Source organism: Dermochelys coriacea, chromosome 12 (assembly GCF_009764565.3).
Source record: "Dermochelys coriacea isolate rDerCor1 chromosome 12, rDerCor1.pri.v4, whole genome shotgun sequence".
Taxonomy (NCBI): domain Eukaryota; kingdom Metazoa; phylum Chordata; order Testudines; family Dermochelyidae; genus Dermochelys; species Dermochelys coriacea.
This window is the reverse complement of record NC_050079.1, coordinates 23,010,870-23,027,353: the sequence shown is the minus strand read 5'-3', so window position 1 is coordinate 23,027,353 and position 16,484 is coordinate 23,010,870. Positions and strand designations below refer to the sequence as shown.

At 39.2% G+C, this 16,484-nt stretch overlaps 1 protein-coding gene across 10 annotated transcripts in view; it reads right to left on the bottom strand.

Annotated features, from left to right (window-relative positions):
- The window catches only part of ZNF507 (zinc finger protein 507), a 52,785-nt gene that overhangs the window by 20,730 nt on the left and 15,571 nt on the right, over positions 1-16,484 (bottom strand). For 5 of the 10 annotated variants that reach the window (XM_038368628.2, XM_043494968.1, XM_043494967.1 and 2 more), the window contains one exon: positions 10,801-10,915. In XM_038368628.2, coding sequence (XP_038224556.1) covers positions 10,801-10,915 — 115 coding nt within the window. The other 5 variants (XR_006275095.1, XR_006275096.1, XM_043494969.1 and 2 more) reach the window with 5 other exon arrangements.

Here is a 16,484-nt window from a genome sequence, read left to right as displayed (position 1 = left end):
TAATCTGCTGAAAGTCATTTCTCTATGCATATATGTATATCATTAATTCATGTGAAATTATGAGAATTGTGTTGTATGGTTGTCACTCACACATGTTGTAAATTGGGAAATCAGCCAGATATTAGCTTCCCAGAAGCAACAGCAAGGAAAGTAACCAAGGCCCGGACAGGGTGTGAAACAACTCATCAACAGCCATTGTCCAGCAAGGGAGCTGCAATGACTTACCTGCATGAGGCCACACCAAGGGGATTGTTCAGTTTTGCCTGAAGACTCAACAATGCCCCCCAGACATGCCTTGACTTGTGTTCTACAAGCACATGGAATAAGGATATAAAACTGAACACGGGGGCCCCGGCTTGGCCTCTTCTCCTGCCCCCACCTATGCTGCAAGCAACTACAGGTATGTCTACACTTGCAGAGTTTTTGCATTGTAAGTTTCACTGGTCTGGTGAAAGTAAAGCGCTGGTTTGTGTGCTCACTTAATTCCTCAGGCATCAGAGTGTGTTTACATGAGCAGCACTTCCATCACAGACTAGAGCAGCACTCTTGGGCGGCTATCCCACAGTGCAGCTCTCTCCAGTTTGACAATGGGTCTTGTGGGAAGGGGGGGGGAATGATCGCGGGGCATCCTGGGTCCCTGCACAGCCTCCTCTCCCCCAAACACTGATCAGCTCCAATAGCTCAGCACTGCTCCAAGCAGGATGCATTGTCACTTAGCCAAATAAGTGAACACTTGCCAAGAAAAGAGGAAGGGGAGTTTCAAAGTTCCTGGGGCTTTACGGGGTAGGGGTGGATGTCTGTTTATCTGGCAGCACAGCTGCTGGTCAGAGTGGTCACCTAGGCACTGTGGGATATCCTCTGGAGGCTAAAAGCTGTGTAAACAGCAAGAACTTGTCTTCACTTGCACATCACCACAAAAGCATCACTGGTAAGAGCAGTATGCCTCTCGTGAAATTCTGAGTTTCACTGCAAAAAGTCATTGGCAAGTGTAGATGCTCCCATGGTTTTTGACCAAAAAAACAGACTTTTTCTGCATTAAATGGCAAGTGTAAACATGCCTTAAGGCGTTGTCTACACTGCCACTTTACAGCGCTGAAACTTTCTCGCTCAGGATGTGGAAAAAAAACCCTCTGAGCGATGCAAATTTCAGTGCTGTAAAGTGATAGTGTAGACAGTGCAGTGGCCCTGGTAGCTACTCCCCTTGTGGGGGTGGGTTTTTTTTTTTAAAAACATTGCTGGTGCCACAACTCAGCAACCACGTTAAAGTGCTGCCGCAGCAGTGCTTTAACATTGGTAGTGAAGACATACCTTAAAACACTGAGAAGAAGACAAGACTCCAACAGAGGAGACTGGCCAAGGTTTAAGGAACAAACCTGTGTATTAAGGACTGCACTATCCAGTGGGGTAAGAAAGTGCTTAATCTAGATATTGCCCAGTCTAATAGGGTTGAGAGTTTAGACTGTATGCTTATATTTTATTTTATTTTGGTAACTAACTCTGACTTTTTGCCTATCACTTAAAATCTATCTTTTTTTATAGTCAATAAATTAATTTAACTTTTTTGTCTTTACCAGTGAGTTTGTATGAAGTGTGTGACAAATCTCAGGTTTTGCAAAGGCTGGTGTATAACCACTTTCCATTGCTGAAGTGGTGAACCAATTAATAAATCTGCACTGCCCATCCTGAGCAGTGTAAGACTGTATATTCCTGAGGTACAGTGCTGGGGGAATTTGGCTCTGATGCCGTTCTCTGTGTGATTCATGAGTGGCTCTGGGAGCATTCATGCAAGCTAGCTGGGTGTGGGGCTCCACATGCGGTTATGCTGAATGATAACAGCACCTGGAGGAGTTTGCTGCTGGTCACTAGCAAGGCACTGTGAGAGACAGCCCAGTCTGGAGAAAGTTAAGGGAGCACAGTGGTCCCACAGTCCCAGGCTGCACCCCGGGGGGGATCCTGTCACAGAGACAACAGTCTCTAATTTGTCCCTTAACAGACAATCCTGCCAAAAAAAAAAAAAACGGAAATCTATATTCACCACCATTAACTTAGCTTACAGACTGATTCAGTATGCTGATAGGACAAAACAGACCCTGGATATTTTGTGTTCTCTCTGCTTGGACAACAGGCTGCTTGAAACAACACAAACACCCAAAACCACTTGGACAAAATGGTTTAAAATGAAAGTGAGAACACATTCAAAATAAACTCAATGTGTATAGAATACCACTTAGTATACAGAAACTCTAGATCAGTATATGGGAATAAGTTAGATCTTAAATCACTGCACATCTGGTATTAAAATTTCTCTAGAAATATTCACCTTCACAAAAGCAAGCAGGTCAAAGAGGCTCTCACAAGTTTGTCCTCGCTAAAGCTGATATCCTCTGAAACAATAGATTTAATCACAAGGACTGCAATATTTACCCATACATTTATCCGTTCTGCCTTTCCCCAGGAGCTTTCCTTGTCTCCTCAGAACGCTAATCACTGTTTCTCACATACCCCACCTTACAAATGTAGGTCAAGGCCAAGTTTCTGCTCAAAGGAGACTTCAGTAGGTTCTTCTTCATAAACCACAAGCAGGGTAGATAAAAATTGGTTTAAAAAAATTAAAAAAAAACCAGATTTTAATTTAAATTAAATTATAATTTTAAAAAACTGTTTATATTGAAATCTGAATTTAATACAAGATATGTTAAGACCTAAATTTATTATAATCTCTTAAAACATTTAAATAAAAAAATAAATATGCTGAATCCATAAGCCTCTATCAAAAACGTTGAGTCAAAGCCTGCTTTTCTATATATAAAAAAAAAAGAATCAGGGGAAAAACATCTGACTTTTGAGGTCAAGCTTTGTAAATTATGGCACAATAGGCCATCTACTGTACTAAAGGCTTGATCCTCTAAGGGAAGAGATGCAGAGCATGCAACCAGCAAGAAGCAACTCTGTCAAAGCAAGAACACTGTGAGAAGAAGGGACAATATTCTTCAGGGTGCAACCTCTACTGTTGATTTCAAGACCTGAGAACTGGAAAAAAAACTTCCATGGCTGCACATCATTTAAAAAAAAAAAAAAAAAAAAGATCCTATTTGGGAATATTTTCGAAGATATTCCTGTACCTCTGGGTAAAAAGCAAATATGCCAAATGTAAACAGTGCAATAAAGAGGTGAAAGGCCTGGTAGTCAGAATGAAACATTATGAAAAATACCTCTCAGAGAACATTGACTTTGAAGATGGTATGGACATGTATCAATAATCTGGGTCAGCTGGTTAGTAAACTTATTTTTGCCATTCTTATGGTCTACCTATCATGTTTTACCGTGCTAGTAAATTATATCTTAGATTGTCACAAATTTGTGTTTTGGGCAGATTACTTAAGAATTTCAAAGTGTTTATGTTCAAAATATATTTGGTATGTTAGTTTGTGGGACTATTTATTACATTTTTACTGTTACTGCTGGACTTCTGAAATTACTTTTTATTGCTCAGTATTATCCTAGGTGAAGATTTCCTGTTTTAAAAATAAAGTTTATTAGGCACAGATGAATTTTAACATTTAAAATCTCCCCCCCCCAGCTGTTTGGTAGGTTGATAGAGATAAGGGTTTAAATAGATTTAGATAATCCTTTTGATTTATTAATTATTATCCCTACATAACGAGGCTGAGAATAAATTATATCATTTTAAACAGTGGTACACACAGCTGCTGTAGGAGTAATCTTTCATTTACAATCGATTTGTTTTAAAGCAGTGCATTGAGTAGCACTCAATGAGTGACTTTTTATCATTTTGTTTCACGGTACATCTCAGAAATAATGGGTTATTAAGATTCATCATCTGTAATGTCTACAACTTCAGATTCATTTACTGTTACCACCAGCAGTGCTTCAACTAAACATACGACCGCCAGTAAATTACTTGTACAAAACCCCCAAAACAAATCAAAAGTTCGTCATCCAGTAAAACCACGGATGAGTTCATAATCAGGACCAACAAATTCCAGCAAGACTCCATAGATGAAAAGACTGCTTGGTTCATTTCTGCAACAAGTTCTCCTTTTCATCTTGTTCAGAACAAACATTTCATTGACATAGTTCAACCATTATAATGAGGCTATATTTCACCTACTGGATCAAACATTGCTGAATACAGTGTCTGAGAAGGAAACTGAACAATGTGTAAAAAAACATTGACAGGAAATTCGTTAGTATGAGTCTAGATGGGTGAAGCAACATACACAATTATCTAGGAATATGTGCTTATGTGACAACAGATGATGGTGTTTGTCTGTCTTACAGAAACAATTGCTATATCAGGAAATGGCCATACATTAGAATACTTAAAAGTAGGAGCAGTGAAAGTTATAACAATGAACTGTGAACAAAAATTCAAGTGTCGAGTGCATAGCTTTGTCACAATGCTGCAAATGTAGCACAGATGAGAAGAAATCTAGAAGAAGATAATGAAGAAAACCTGAAACTTGTAACGTATGGGCACAGTGCTTATATGATGCATTTTTTAGCCAAAGACTTAAATACAACTCCAGGAATAAAGGAAAACGTTGAAATTGCAAAACACTTCCATAACAACCCCTTTGCTTCAGGTTTACTGAAAAGAGCAGGAGGATCCAAGCTAATTCTTCGCCAATACGTACAATGGAATTCAGTGTCTGACTGTTTTGAACTATTTATTAAGATCTGGCCTTTTCTGATGACAATTTGTGAAGAAAAATCATGACAAAATAGATGGAACTATCACAGCCAACACAGCTAAAATTGGACTAAAGAGAAATATAGAAGATATGCTGAATACACTGAAACCCATTTCCGTAGCCTTGGACAAACTGCTACTGATGGAATTTGGAAAGAACTTCAAGAGACATTAAAGAAAGAAATATCCAACAACAAAGTTAAATTGCAGGCAGTAAAGAAGCAGATGGCTGAAGCTTACTCCATTTAATTTTCTCTACAATATTCTCAACTCAAAGTACCAAGGTAGATGCATAATTACTCAAGAAGATACTGCTGCTGTGACATAGGTATCTCATAATCACTCATCAGTCATGCCAAACAAAATAAATGTCAGAGACAGAGGTGAACTATTCATACAGTACATGTTTGTTGATGATGATTTAAAGACAGACACATCACTGAACTGCTGGGAGTCACTATTTTAAGCACCTGAAATCAGAGTTTGGTGAAGTACTAAACCAGCTTTTCACTGCAGTAGCTCCTTCTGCAGGCAACAAATATTTTTTTCATTTGGACTAATTCATTCAAAGCTGCAAAATGGACTGGGAGTTGAAAAAGAAGGAAAAAACTTGTCCCTCTCTTCAAGTCAATAAAAAAAACAAGGAGGGAGAGGATGAAATCTAGTAGTTTTAACAGTGTGAAAACAGTCTCAGTAACTTAGGAGGCTGTTGTCTCATCTTCAAGAGACTTAGGCGAACAGAAACTTAAGCTTAATTCACTTTCAGTGTAGACATACTTGAAAATTTTCCCAGGCTGACATGAAATAATCAGTTTAATTCACTGACTACAGTTAATCTCTCTGTTCCTTTAGCAAATCATTTAGTTGTAAATGTGAAATACATTTTGATAAGAAATTTATGTATCCAAAATATCTAATTGTTTCGTTTAATAAAAATAAATTTTGTTGTTTTGTGTTTACATTCTAATTTCCTAAAGCAACTTGACACTAATCATGAGCAAAAAGTCAATTATATAGTAAATAAGAATTTCATTCACCATTTTCTAACATACTAAAAATGTACAATAAATAAGAATCTGAAAATATTAAGCTATATAATTGCTTAAATAAATGAACATAGTTATAGCATACTTTCCTTGGTAGCAAAAAGATGTACCAAATCTACTATAAAGATGCTATTTAGTTGTAAATCTACATGTTTTAATGGTTATATCAATCAATAAACATGCACCTTTTTTAGAAAATAAATGAAATACAAATGGAAAAGCTATTAAGATCAATGATTTAAATTGAGGCTGATTTAAATCAATCCACCCTGCCCATGTCACCAGTGTCAAGTAACAAGAAATTCCCTGTTCCCTTCAATTTTATTGTTGTGAATTTTACTCCTCTATTGTTTCCTAACCAGGGTGACAGTTATCCATAAAAGTTATTTTAGAACACACACACACACACACACACACACACACTCACAGATTTCTGTTACACCCTTCATCTCGAAGTACAAGAGTACACGTACATCAAAGTGCAGCCAACTCTTGAGTTGGCAGCAGTACAAAACACATGGCAGAACAATGGATGGAAGACATTTTGGACAAGTGAAAATTGCCATGGAATCTTTAACATGAGCAGACAGGATTTCAGCTTTTAAGGTTTTCAGTTTCTGATCTTCAAGATTTCACAGAGCAAACTCCAAGACGCTCAGTTTATTAACTCATCATTTGAGGCTTAAGAGCAGAGGCTTAAACTGCTCAGGTATATGTGCATCATTCTAGAGAATCTAGATATTCCAAATTCAATGGCTAGTTTAAATAAATCTCCTTTTGGCTAACGCTCATATATAGCTTTGCCCAATCGTCTCTCACTTCTAAGAGGCGCTGAAGTATCTTGCAATGATGTGCATAGAATTGATGCCCTGGAATAACAAAATACTTATGGATAAACAGGAAGAAAATTGGAGGCTAAACAGCAATTTTTAGGGACACAACATTTGATTATCTAGTTGTAGGTGTATAATTATGTTTACCATGTAGGCCACTCCATAAATAATTATTCACTTTTTAAAACCCTCCCTCCAGCCCTCCTCACAGGATGATGCGAGATGGTCTGTTCTCAGTCTAGCACAAAGGATCTCAAACTGTGGTTCAGAGAGCATTTGGTAGGATTTGATGAGAGCTGACTGATCACATTGTGCTGGTTCTTCTTGTTTTTAGATTGCATTAAAGACAATTAAAAACCCCACTTTAATATGACATTTCCATGTAAGCAATCATGGTAGCGGTGATAGGAATATTATGGGATTGTGAATGGCTGGGCAGGTGTCCATTATCTACCATAGTGTGATCCATGCTGTGGAAAGGTTTGAGAATCCCTGGTCTATCTGACTTGAGATTAGTCCATCTCTGTGTTATTTGAAAGTTTCATATTGTGGTGTCAAAGTAAAATTCAAAGGTTATCAGACAAAATATGAATCATATTAGCCAAGTGTGGCTGATTATTAGAAGCTGGTGGAGCTAAGCTCTACTAATAGTATCCAAATGATAAAACACTAGTAGCTATAATATGGCTGCATATTACAGGTTGCCATAAAACCTGCTACAAAGTGTCCTAACTATGGGTTTCAGGCAGCAGAACGAGCAATAATACAGGCCTCTACGGGATTAATTCAGACAGATATGGGATATGGAGTTCTCTGCTCTTCCTCCTTCAGGCCAAGCAATAATGGGGGGGGGAGGGAAGGAAGATTCTGGAGCAGGAAAGGGTGGGAAGCTGAGCTGGGGAACACTGTGGGGGTGGTAAGGAAGAGTGGGGAGGAGATTCAGTGGTCTTAGGAAGTATTTTTCTGGGTCTGATGGAGGAAGGAAGTGGGTTTCTAAGTCTGGGGAGAGTGTCCTCAAATGAGCAGGATGACGACTCTTAGGTACACAGAGGTTGTTAGGAAGTGAAGAGATTGAGCTAAAGGATGGACAGGAAGTGTTCCTGATCCTGGTTGGGGTTGTTAGCAGAAAGGTGGGGAAGTTATTCTGGAGTAGTCGGACATGAGAGTTTGTGCGTATGTGTATTTTATTTATTTATAGATACTGGCTGGGGAGTGGGTGAGGGGAAGGGTTAAGATGAAGGAAGCCAAAAACCTATAAACAGAGCTCTGAGCTGAAAGGTAAGTAGGCTGGGTTGACAGAACTGAATGGGTGAGGACAGAGAGAATCTAGATGAGAGTTGATGTGAATAAAGGTGTGTGTGTGTGGATAATGGGGAAAGCAGTTGTGTAGACAGAAGGATAAGAGCTAGACTGGAGGCGAAGAGGCTAGGACTGGGAAAACACAGTGAAGTCTCAGGCTACACTACAGTACTTTACACTGGCGCAGCTGCACTGTTACAGCTGCGCTACTGTAGCACTTGTAGTGGAGATGCTCTAAACCGACGGGAGAGATCTCTCCCATTGGCTTAATTACTCCCCCTACCATGAAAGGAGGTAGCAATGTTGGCAGGTGAAGCTCTCCCGCTGACATAGCGCTGTCTATTCTGGTGCTTTGGTCGGTATAACTTGCGTCGCTCAGGGGTATGGATCATTCACCTCCCTGAGTGATGTAAAGTATACTGAAGTAAGTTGTAATCTAGACAAGGTCTTAATGGAATACACATTTTTCTCTCTTACACAATCTTTTATTGTAAAGGGTTTCACTTTTTCATTCTGTTAGATGGAGGTTGGTGAGAGCAATGAGAGTCCACTTTTCTACCCACTTCACTGGGAACTTCCCTATCTTCTCATCAAAGCCATCCAGGTCAGACGCTGTATCGCTGTCCTTGTTTTTTTCACATCGACAATCTGGCCAACTTGCATGGGGAGGGTAGGAAGCTGGAGTGCGGACAGGAAAGGAGGATTTCTGGTACCTACCACCTCACTACTTATTTCAAGAACCAGCCATCACTGATTGTAGCTGATATTTTCTGGTTTGTTCCTTTCTTTCCTGCTGGAACCCTGGCTTTCCACAGCCCTGTCAAGTCTGAAGGAAGAACTCTTGTGAATCTAAAGGAGGGACCTCCCCACCCCCCAATAAAAAGGCTCTTCTTATAAGTCTTTGATTGTAAAGCAAATCTCCAAGTTTTACCAGATCTTTGTGAAGACACTATGACATCCCACATTTGGCTTGTGACAAAACATCTTCCAGCTGCCTGTAAGTATACTTTTGGAAAAACATTCTAGAACACCAATACTGAAGCACTGTCACAAACAAATTATGGTTTATTTCTGTGTAACACTACACAGCTGGCTGAGTCATCAGCAGTGAGATTTGAACCTGAGACTTGGATATCTAAAACTCAGAGCTTCCACTGCATGAACTAAAAGACCAAGCTGTACTGGCCCAAAGCCTGGTAAGGACTCTAACCTCTGCTGTCCAGCCACTAGAGAGGGATAGAGTGCCACACTGAGTGAGTATGAATTACATTTGTTTGAATCTATACAACAATCAATGGAAAATTGCAATAGAAGAGGAACTATTATTAACCCCCCCCCCCAGAGTAATACAGACTACTAACACAAATTATTGAAGCTTCTATATAGACCTATGAGGAAATTATTAAAATGTCTTTTATCTAAGACTGGTAACAGTGAACCTATTGAAAACCTATGGGAAAACTGAGTGGTGTAGGGGCAAAGTAAAGGGCAGAATTTTGCAATATCATGCAGGGCTTAATACATCATGGTTAAGACTATGGGTTTGTCACAGAAGTCATGGATTCCGTGACTTTCCATGACTTCTGCAGAGGCCGGTGCATCGGGCTCAGGGGCAGCTCAGGCTGCCCCTGCGTCAGACACACCGGCTGCTGCTGGGGCAGTCTCGGGCCACCCTCCCTCACACAGCCAGCAGCAGCAGAGTTTGGGTGTGGGGGTTGGGGCAGGGGACAGGGTGAGACAGGCTCTGGGCGGTGCTTACCTGGGGGTCTCCCCAGAAGTGGCGACCTCCCCCTCGTTCAGCTGCTAGGTGGAGGTATGGCCAGGCAGCTCTCTGTGCTGCCTCTGCCCAGAGCACTGGCTTCACAGCTCCCATTGTCCGGGAACCACTGACAATAGGAGCTGTGGGGTGGTGCTTGCAGGCGGAGGTGGCCACGCCTCTGCCTTGCGCCTGAGCGAGGGGGGATATCGATATTTCTGGGGAGCCCCCTAGGTAAGCGCCACCCAGAGCCTGGCTCACCCCATCCTGTGCCCAAACCCCCGCCCCCTCCCACAGCCAAACTCTGCTGCTGCAGGGTGGGAAGTGCGGAACCAGGTAGGGAGCCTGCCAGCCCCGCCAACCCTCCCCCCAGCACCAGTGGGGGTCCTGGGCCGTGAATTTTTGTTTATTGCCTGTGACCTAGTTTGTAATTTTTACTAAAAATACCCATGACTAAAACGTAGCCATAATCATGGTTGCCCTTTCCCCACTCCACTGAGGTATTTGAACCTTGTTATTTGTGTCTTACCAGTTTAAAACAAAGCTTTTGAAGTTTTAAATATGACTGGGCATAACCCTCTGCAGTGGAGTCAATCCAAAATGAAATCCAGAAATCGGCCACACTTCAACTGAAGACATTAATGAACTATCTAATGTAAAATATGGTAACATTTTCATTATTTCCCCACATTTCATTGTTTCAAATTCAGAAAAAACAGCGGATATGTACAACTGAAGATACATACTGTAGCACCATCACAAGAAGCTTATTGGATCCTAACTATATAGTTTGAGTGAGCCAGCCGCTCCCTCCATTTTTGTATGGATTAGTTTAATTTGCCTCTTAGTAAAACTTTTAAACTGATTTTAAATGCTTTCTACAATGATACCCTTAAAAACAAACTGTCATTAAAATAAACACCAGAGGGGTAGCTGTGTTAGTCTGGATCTGTAAAAGCAGCAAAGAGTCCTCTGGCACCTTATAAAGAAGTGGGTATTCACCCACGAAAGCTTATGCTCCAATACATCTGTTAGTCTATAAGGTGCCACAGGACTCTTTGCCACTTTTAAAATAAACACATGAGCAATTTAAACTTTTAAGTTAAGCTGTTCAAAAGCCCAGCGATAGTGAACAACAATTAAGACACTCACCTGTATGGCTTATCAGAGTTATGAATCCGTCTGTGATTTCGTACCCCAACATATGTTGTGCTTGCATAGTCACACACATCACATCTATAGAGTTTCTGGACTGAAGGCTTATTCCCTGTACACAATACATTTAATTGTTTTAGAAATATATTTGTTCTACTATATGAAGTTCTAGGACAATAGTTTCAGGACTGAACAGAATTATGAAACATGAATTATCAACATTTTGAAGTGATATTTCAACACTGAAACAAACTAGAAATGGACATCTATACATAATAAATGTAAATTTAATTTACCAGTGCTCTTCTGCATGCTCCCTGCTATTTATTAGAGCTATTAATATTTTAAGAAGTACATTCTCCCTCACAATCCAGCCTCTCCCCTTCTCTGATTCCTGAAGTCAGGTCATAATTTCAGGTTTGTAGTATTATAAAGTGATGCTATAGAAACTGCTGGGATCAGCATTTTCACTGCACTGCAGAATCAAGTCAAAGGAAAAGGTAGGCAATAAGAAAAAAGAAACAATTAACAACAGAACAAATAAAATCAAAGGCTTCCTGAAAAAGATTTGGCTAGGAGAGCCATTTTATCTCCCACTCATACCCCATCATCATCTTAAAAGAGTTTGGGATGTTCAGATTTAAGGTATGATATAAACCATTAAGGAGATAATCTAGATTTTTGTTTGAACTAAAAAATGAGTGTAAATAGAGGAAAATATTAACTTTTTTCAGTCTGAAATACCTAAATATTTTCTTTCTGGGGTTGACATCTCAGCCAATGTAAGACATTTAAGCTGTGCGTCTCTTCTTGCAAATACTGGAAGATAGTTCAGATTTATCAACAAGGTTCTGGAGCTTGGTTACAACCCTTCCATCCTCATACCAAGTTCTTATTAATAGATTACATTTAATAATACTAACTGTGTTAGATACATACATGGGCCTTGAAATGACCAGGGTGTAGATTACTGAAAAACTTTTCAAGTGGGACAGAGTGGGGTAGAGAGGAATCCCTGAACCAAAGTAATCAGGTAACAAGTTTTCCATTCTGGATCCTGACGTTTCTCCTATCTGAGACTTGTGACATGGCAAGCAGAAAGGAAAAGTTAGTAGGAGGGAGAAATAGCTCGGACAGAAGGGAGAATGTCCCCTTTCCCTAAAAATAACAACCAATTTTGGGACCATCACTTGGAGCACCTTCCTGCTGAAGGATGCTTCCACAGAGGAACAAAGGTCAACCTTCTAGACCTTTATAAACATATGCTGATGTGGCAGATCATGTGGCAGCCATACAGATTTCCACCATAGTGGATGATGCTCTCTCTGCCTCAGACTGTTTTTTTTTTTTTAGTTGAATAAGCGTCAATCGTACCACACTCGCTGCACCCAGATGAGAAAGATTTAATGCACAGGCATTTAAGAGGAAAGGAGAGAAATCTAGACATTTTCCTGAAATGGTCATTTTTACTCAGATATATTTTAACAGTACTTCTCATATCTACTACATGCTATACTTGGGTGTTGAACTGGGCAAATCAAGAAACGATGATTTCCTATGAAGTATGAAGGAAACTTGACCTGGAAATGAATGATTCTGGGGTTCAAGGACAACTTTGTCCTTTGCTGAAGAAACAATAAGTTCCAAATTTTGTAAGAACAGAGATTTCAAAAACTCTTCTTGCTGACATGACTGTGACCAGGAAACAGATCTCTGCCTTCCTCCTCACCACCCATCCACACAAAAAGGGGAGTTAGATTCCATCAGGTTGAATGGATGGGTCATGAGGGCTTGTAGTATTGTTAGCAAAGTCCAGACAGGTAAGAAAGGTTTACCCGTTGGTTTGAATACACATTGCCATAAGGAACCTTGACACCACCAGGAGACCTACAAGACACTACATGAGCCTGTGTTTGACATTTTTGCATCTTGTGTTTCAGCTTTAAACAACAGTGGGAAGTCTTAGACTCAGGAAAGAAATCCAGAAAAACTGTAAGGTCTGGTTTCCTACATTTGATCCTTCTATTTTAACAGGAGAATTTTGTCCTCATGAATACTAAGAGCATAAAAGGCCGGTGTGAGGCTAGGAGTATTCTGTCTTGTTTAAGATTTGCCAATCAATAGCCAGGCTGTCAGGCTCAGGTATTCTGAAATGTGATATAGGGATTAGTCCTGGGATAGGAGTTCCTTCCTAGAAAGAGGGAGTGATTTTAGCAACTTCTCTACTTAGGTCCATGTACAATGGCCTTCTTGCCAATTTGGTTTGAAGAAAAAAAAAAAACCTGATCAATGCTTCCTCCTTTATCAACTCTTGAATTACTCTTAGTAGCTGAGATGGGGAAATGGGAGTGAAGAGTAGCAGAAAAAGAGTCAGGGACAGTTTCAGGCTTATCTTGATCATTTTTTGAGTGGCGAGGATAGTCCAATTTGCTGAATCTCAAGAGTTGAACAGGTTGAACCAGTTTTTGTGGAGGTGACTTCAGCAGAGTTTCCTCTGGTATGGAAGTAGGAGGGAGGATAGATTCAGGAGCACAAACGAACAGCTCAGACTGAGACCCCCTTCCCTGGCAGGGTTAAGGGATGGGAGCATTCATGGAAGCATCCCTTTCTGTGGCTCCTGACAGAGTCAGATTTATAGATTCTAAGGCCACAGGGAATCATTGTGATCATGTAGACTGAACTCCTATATGACACAGGACCATACAACTTCCCCAAAATAATTCCTAGAGCATATCTTTTCCCTGCAGAAGTAACATCATCCCATTTAATTTGCTGTCTTAAGGAGGAAAACAATCAGCTTTAAAAGCCAGGACTGCAGTGGATAAGATGGCAGTCCTAAACTGCTGTTCTAGTTGTGCTGCCAGATCACAGAATCTGACATACATAGGGGTTTAAACTTCTGCTGAGTGTTCTACGTTAACAGTGTTCCAGACCTTGTGTACAAGAGAAAGCATGTGGACAAAACTGAACTGCTTCTGTAATTTGCCAGAACTAAAGCCCAGCCCAAATGCCTTGACCTAAAGGAGAGGTCAGGAATCAGAAAGATAAAACTGGTAAAGAACAGACACACAATAACAAAAAATGTCAGAGAAGAATAAAGTAAGTCTGAATTAAACCCTAAGATTTAAAGTCTCCCAAGATCCTGGTGCCGATCAACATTTGATTATAATCATTGCCAAACCTGAAATTTGACAGACTACATAAAAAGTGCTGAGGTTACTAAAAAATTTTTTTAGACATTCTTTTAATTTTTAACTCTGATACTGTTACAACTAGCTCTATTCCAGATAGTAGCAATTGATGAAACAGGGGTTTAAACATCTGCTGAGGGTTCTACATTAATAGTATTCCAGATCTCAGGTAAAATGTGATAGATAGATATAAATGCAGCTAACAATTTAAAAAAGGGGATCCAAAATGAATGCTAACCTATAAGCAACATTTTTAAAGAGATAAAGTAGCAAAGCCATGATTTTCCAAATGTAATTAAAGAAAGTCTTACTTTAAATTTAATGTCATGATATGCAAATATACAAGCTTGTTCTTCTTGATTCTTTAGAGCAAACATTTATTGAGTGAATAGCCTATTATGATTAGACATGCAAAAACCACTTCCTCTACATTTCATTTCAGTTTGTTTCATAGTTGGATTAATAAATGATGTGAAAGTATTTTTTAAAAATACTTTAATTTGAGGTTTGCAGACAGCTGATTTATCACTCCAAAAGTGACTAATAGTAGAGCTTCAACATGCAAAATCAAGTGGCAGTGACTGGACCTCTAGGCTGATGCTACCAAGGATTTATTCTGCCAACAATACATATACTTAATGGACATAAAAATTAGATAACTGTATATATGCACACTTAACAAAAAAGTGACCCTACATGCTTAACTCTGCTCCACCCATGAACTGAAACACATGGTGGAAAATTGCTCAATGTTCTGAAATCTCTACAAGGTAAAGTGACATGGAATGATTTTTTGATTCAGCCTTGATGAAATTTAAAATTGATGAAAGCAAAGTACATCAGAACTTTCCCCACAATTTATTAATTTTATTACTGTACAAAAAAACCTTCCATGAAGTTAGCATGGCAGCCTTATTAAGTTTGTATTAACCGCTTTTGTAACACTCGTTCATACAGGTGGCTACATATCTGTGTATTCTGGAGATTAACAGTCTAGCACAAGACACCAATAAGGTCCAGACCCCCCAGCAGAGCAGAAACTGTGAATAGCTTCTGCTATTGCACTCCCGCTTCAGTGAACTTTCTACCACAAAGTGTAGAAAGGCTAGGTTCCATTAGTGGGAATTAATTTGGCTCTGAATTTATTTTCTAGTAAGGAATTAGGTATTTATTAGTTAGATGGCTTTAAAGAAACAGTAGCTAACAAGATAAAAGGATACTGCAAACGAATCCTCTTTTGCATAGTTAGATGTGACTAACCACCAGTCAGCACCCACATGGGAGCAATTACTTATACTAGTCACTAGTTTAGATTTATTCTTTAACAAAATGCAGTTAAGTTATGATCCATCATATGTTCCGGGCTGTAGTTAAATTGCCAGTTTGGAATTATTTTCCTCCCCACATGATTTTGTCGTTTTTTTTTGGAAGAGATTTGTGCACTGTGTATGTGGGAAATGACAATCCTTATTCTAGCAGAAAGAACAGGTGCTCCTATAATACATCTTATTACTATAGTCCATTATTAGGCATTTACAATCCAATCATATCCAGTGTTATAATGCTTCCTTTAAGTTTACTGTATAATATGATGAATAAAGAGACGTTTGGACTGACTATTTCATAAACAAAAAATGAAACTGTTCCAGTTCAGAATCTCTCATATAACAGATGCTATGCCATAAATTTCTTTATTTTGGGTAGCTTTATAGGGATGATATCTGTTTGACACAATGGCATCTGGACTGTGGTGGTGCCATAATTTGATTGTAAATTGTTTTTGAAATAATTTAAGCTTTCCGAAATATAGTTTAATGAAAGTTTAAAAGGAGAAACATTTTCATTCAAATCCTATTACCAACTTTAATTTCGGGTAAATATCCATCTAAAATGAATGACTGTAACATTTTACAAAAGGTAAAAATGAGTAAAAATTATTAAAATGTTTAAAGTAAATTTAAGTCAGGCCCAGCTTCCTGAATAGGAGTTCCCCTATCAGAGGAATTACAAGATCAAGTCCTTAATTTGCAAGAATTGCAAAAAAAAATTTTTTTTAAAGAGCAAGATTTTCAAAGATGACTAGCAGTTTTGGTTCTTTCAATTTTTGGGTCTTTAATAGAAACACCTTAAATGGGGCCAGATTTTCTAGAAGAGCTGCTTAACACCTTCTGAAAATCAGGCCCCTTTCATGTGTTTCAAGTTGGGTACCCAAAAACTGAGGCACCCAAAATCATTAGTCACTTCTAAAAATCTTGGGTTAAACAATTGCAAGCATTGACAATGGTGATAATCACAGCTGTGCAAACATTTATAACCAAAGCAAAAGCAGCAACACTTATTTTCCATCACCTCTATAAAAATGCTCAGGTTATTTCTTTTGAAGAATGACAGGTGTGCTTGAAGAGTGTTTTTTCTCCTACTAACGAGCTCTTCCTGCATACGCATGCCCCATCAAAAACCAGCCAACCAAAACAAATCCCCTACAAAACT